This window comes from Gossypium hirsutum, chromosome D05, assembly GCF_007990345.1.
Source record: "Gossypium hirsutum isolate 1008001.06 chromosome D05, Gossypium_hirsutum_v2.1, whole genome shotgun sequence".
In the NCBI taxonomy this organism is placed as follows: Eukaryota; Viridiplantae; Streptophyta; class Magnoliopsida; order Malvales; family Malvaceae; genus Gossypium; species Gossypium hirsutum.
In genome coordinates this window covers 14,356,890-14,360,416 of record NC_053441.1, presented here as the reverse complement: position 1 = coordinate 14,360,416, position 3,527 = coordinate 14,356,890, and the positions used below count along the sequence as shown (strand labels likewise).

The window sequence follows — 3,527 nt, the reverse complement described above, 5'->3', positions numbered from 1 at the left end:
CTCAAGACATTACGGATCCAAACCGATTTGTGAAATCATTTATTATTTTGAAATTGACGGAGAGTCACTCACTTTTCAAGAAAAATTGTTAGTAGTCGATGGATTTTCAATGACAACAAACACCGTCATTTGTCCATCACAACTTGTGAAGATTGCAAATATACTACAAAATAGATCTGCAAATTGAAAAGAGAAAACACACATGATGTGAATGAAAAGAAAAAAGAAAGAAGAAAAAAATGATTGATGTGAGGGAAAAAAAGTGGACGATAGTTAACTCCGAAGCCGACACCATCACTAGACAAAAAAACAAATGACTTGAAGAAAAAAGAGAAAAGTTATTATGATTTATTGATGATTACAAATGCTTTTATTTTAAAAATCTATCAATTGAGAACCTTGTGTGTTGGCTTAATAGTTAAGGTGTTCATCATCCTAAGTGTGACTTGAGTTCAAGTTGTATTAATTGTGTTGTTGTTAGGGTTTTACCCTCTTCGTAATTGACCAAAAAAGAAATCTATTCATTGATGAAATTTTATTTTTAAAAATTTTCTTATTATCCATAAGTTGGTGTACCATATGTATTTAGTATTTACATTATTTTATAATTTTATTTTAGAAATTATATTTAATTTGAGTAGATCAGGTTTAAATTAGAAAGATTCGTCTGTATGGGTGTAGGAATAGTTACTTCCCGCGGGAGAGGCGAGGGCCAAGAACAGGTCCAACTATTGGGGTTGTAACTGTAAAAACTAATCAATGAGGCGAGGAAGAGGTAGTTTTGTTTGCTTTAGAAATTAGAAACACAAAATCGGGAGAAATCGTGTAGCCCCTTGGGCTTATCTGGAAACTTCGACACCCTTCTCGTCATTTTCATTTGCCTTCCAGACATATCTTCTTCTTTTCCCTTAAATCAAACACTAAACCACTTCAAACACAACTCTATCTTCTAGGTGCTCACAAGTTTTTCATTTTTTTTTTATCTTTTCTGCGGCAAAGCTACAGCAACGAATAAAGAAGCTCTGCGAAAAAAAGCAGAGGTTGAGTAAGAAGAAGATGGGTGTAGATTATTACAAGATTCTACAAGTTGACAAGAATGCAAAAGATGATGATTTGAAGAAAGCTTATAGGAAGCTTGCCATGAAGTGGCACCCTGATAAGAACCCAAATAACAAAAAGGAAGCTGAGGCCAAATTCAAGCAAATCTCTGAAGCTTATGAGGTTAGCTTATCTCTTTTTCTTTTTTTATAAATTCATTTATGTTGTTGATTCTTAAAGTTCAAAGGAAAAATTGGGTTGCTTTTATTTAATAATCAGGATGATCATCGATCAAGTTTGGTGGTTTCTCTTTGGTTATTGAGACTTCATAATCACATGCTTATCACCTAGGTCTCCTCAATTCAAACTATGCGATTGCCCATCTCATCAATTGAAAGTTTGATCTTTACATCTACAGGAAGTCAAAATTTAAGAGGAAAATATGACCAACTTTCATGTTTGCAGGTTCTGAGTGACCCACAGAAGAGAGCTATCTACGACCAGTATGGTGAAGAAGGGCTAAAAGGCCAAGTACCACCGCAAGATGCTGGCGGACCTGGTGGAGCAACATTTTTCCAAACCGGAGATGGTCCAAATGTGTTCAGATTCAACCCCAGAAATGCTAATGACATCTTTGCCGAGTTCTTTGGGTATTCTAGCCCCTTTGGGGGAATGGGCGGCAGTGGGATGAGAGGTAGCTCGAGGTCATTCGGTGGTATGTTTGGTGATGATATATTCAGTTCGTTTGGTGAAGGAAGGCCAATGAGTCAGAATCCTCGTAAACCTCCTCCTATTGAAAATACGTTGCCTTGTAGCCTTGAAGATTTATATAAAGGAACCACAAAGAAGATGAAGATTTCTAGAGAAATTGCAGATGCTAGCGGGTATGTCTCACTTTACTAATTTGACTTTTTATCTTCCTTTTTGTATGTGTTCTCGAGTTTCCAGCTGAACGTTCATTGAATTTGGTTGATATCTTTCTGAAGTAACAAGAAGTATCTATTTATTGAAATATGTTTGCAGTACTATTAATCATTCAATTATTGGTTTTCAATGATATATTGAAACGTATTTGTTAACTTCCTAATTGATCTGTTTTAGTCTATAAGTAAGCAGTAAAAGAGAGCTGAAGAGTTTATCTTGATCATATTTCGTACATGTTATTTAGAAACATACCTATCCGAGATAAGATCGTGGCATGCCTGATAATGCCAACTATTTTCATGGCTGCTGATGGTTCGCTTGCTAACAAGGTTGTCTTAAAAATTTGACTGTGTTGCAGGAAGACATTGCCAGTGCAGGAAATCCTGACCATTGATATCAAACCTGGTTGGAAAAAGGGAACAAAGATCACCTTCCCTGAGAAAGGAAACGAACAACCAAACACAATCCCTGCAGATCTTGTTTTCATAATCGATGAAAAACCTCACAGCACATTCACACGCGATGGCAATGACCTGGTTGTCACGCAAAAGATATCGCTGGCCGAAGCATTAACAGGCTACACCGTTCATCTTACAACATTGGATGGAAGGAGCTTGAACATCCCCATCAACAGTGTGATCCATCCAAACTATGAGGAGGTAGTCCCGAAGGAAGGTATGCCAATTCCCAAAGACCCATCGAAAAGAGGTAACCTCAGAATCAAGTTCAACATTAAGTTCCCAACAAGGTTAACTGCAGAGCAGAAATCTGGAATCAAGAAGTTATTGGGACCATCGGGTGGGCTTTGATTAAAATGAAAGATATGATCAGTAGGAACTTGGGAATACCTGCTTGTGATCATTCCACCACTCGTATGGAAAAGGATGCCTGATTTCTAGTGTTTTGTTTACTGTTAGTGTGTGGTTTTAATAGTGATGCATTTGTCATTTGAGAAGAATAAAGAACTTTTAGTCTATTTTGTACTGCTCAGAAGAGAGCAAAGTTTTTAAGACCATCAACCTGACTCTATAATTCCAACAAAGTTTGTTAATAGATGGATCTATGTTAAAGATCATGTCGTCATATTCTTTGGATTTTAACCGTGCAAATCCCTCCCTTGCATGAGTATTAGGGTGAAAGAAATCTGTTAAGAACCTTTCTCCATATCGCAAGCCAGTTATTCAATTCCAAATTGAATGAGTTTTGCTTTACATACCGACTTTTTTTATAAATATAAATGCACATTCGATAGGACTATACCTAATGACGCAAAGCAAATACATTCAGCATGTTATCAATGATAGAGGGATGCAATACAGTATATGAGTTTGTACTTCAATTAGTTCCTCTTATCCTTACAAACTTCAAGAGCATTTGACCATATTGATGTCACTATATATTGATAAACTATTGGGAAACTCTAATTTCTTTCCTTCACAAAATTTGATTGTTTCCAATGAACCAAACTTTTTAAGTTTATGCATGCTCCAAAGAAGTAAAATGCATTCTTCAATACTTGACTAAATCTTTATATGTATTCAAACGTGGATTAGGCAAGTGATCAC

The 3,527-nt window shown here is 36.1% G+C and overlaps 1 protein-coding gene across 1 annotated transcript; it reads left to right on the top strand.

Annotated features, from left to right (window-relative positions):
- Positions 1-660: 660 nt before the first annotated feature.
- LOC107918117 (dnaJ homolog subfamily B member 13) lies at positions 661-3,037 on the top strand. Its single transcript, XM_016847636.2, has 3 exons — positions 661-1,221; positions 1,504-1,922; positions 2,321-3,037. The coding sequence occupies exons 1-3, from the start codon at positions 1,057-1,059 to the stop codon at positions 2,769-2,771; spliced, it is 1,035 nt and encodes a 344-aa protein (XP_016703125.1). The 5' UTR covers positions 661-1,056; the 3' UTR covers positions 2,772-3,037.
- The last annotated feature ends 490 nt before the right edge of the window (positions 3,038-3,527 follow it).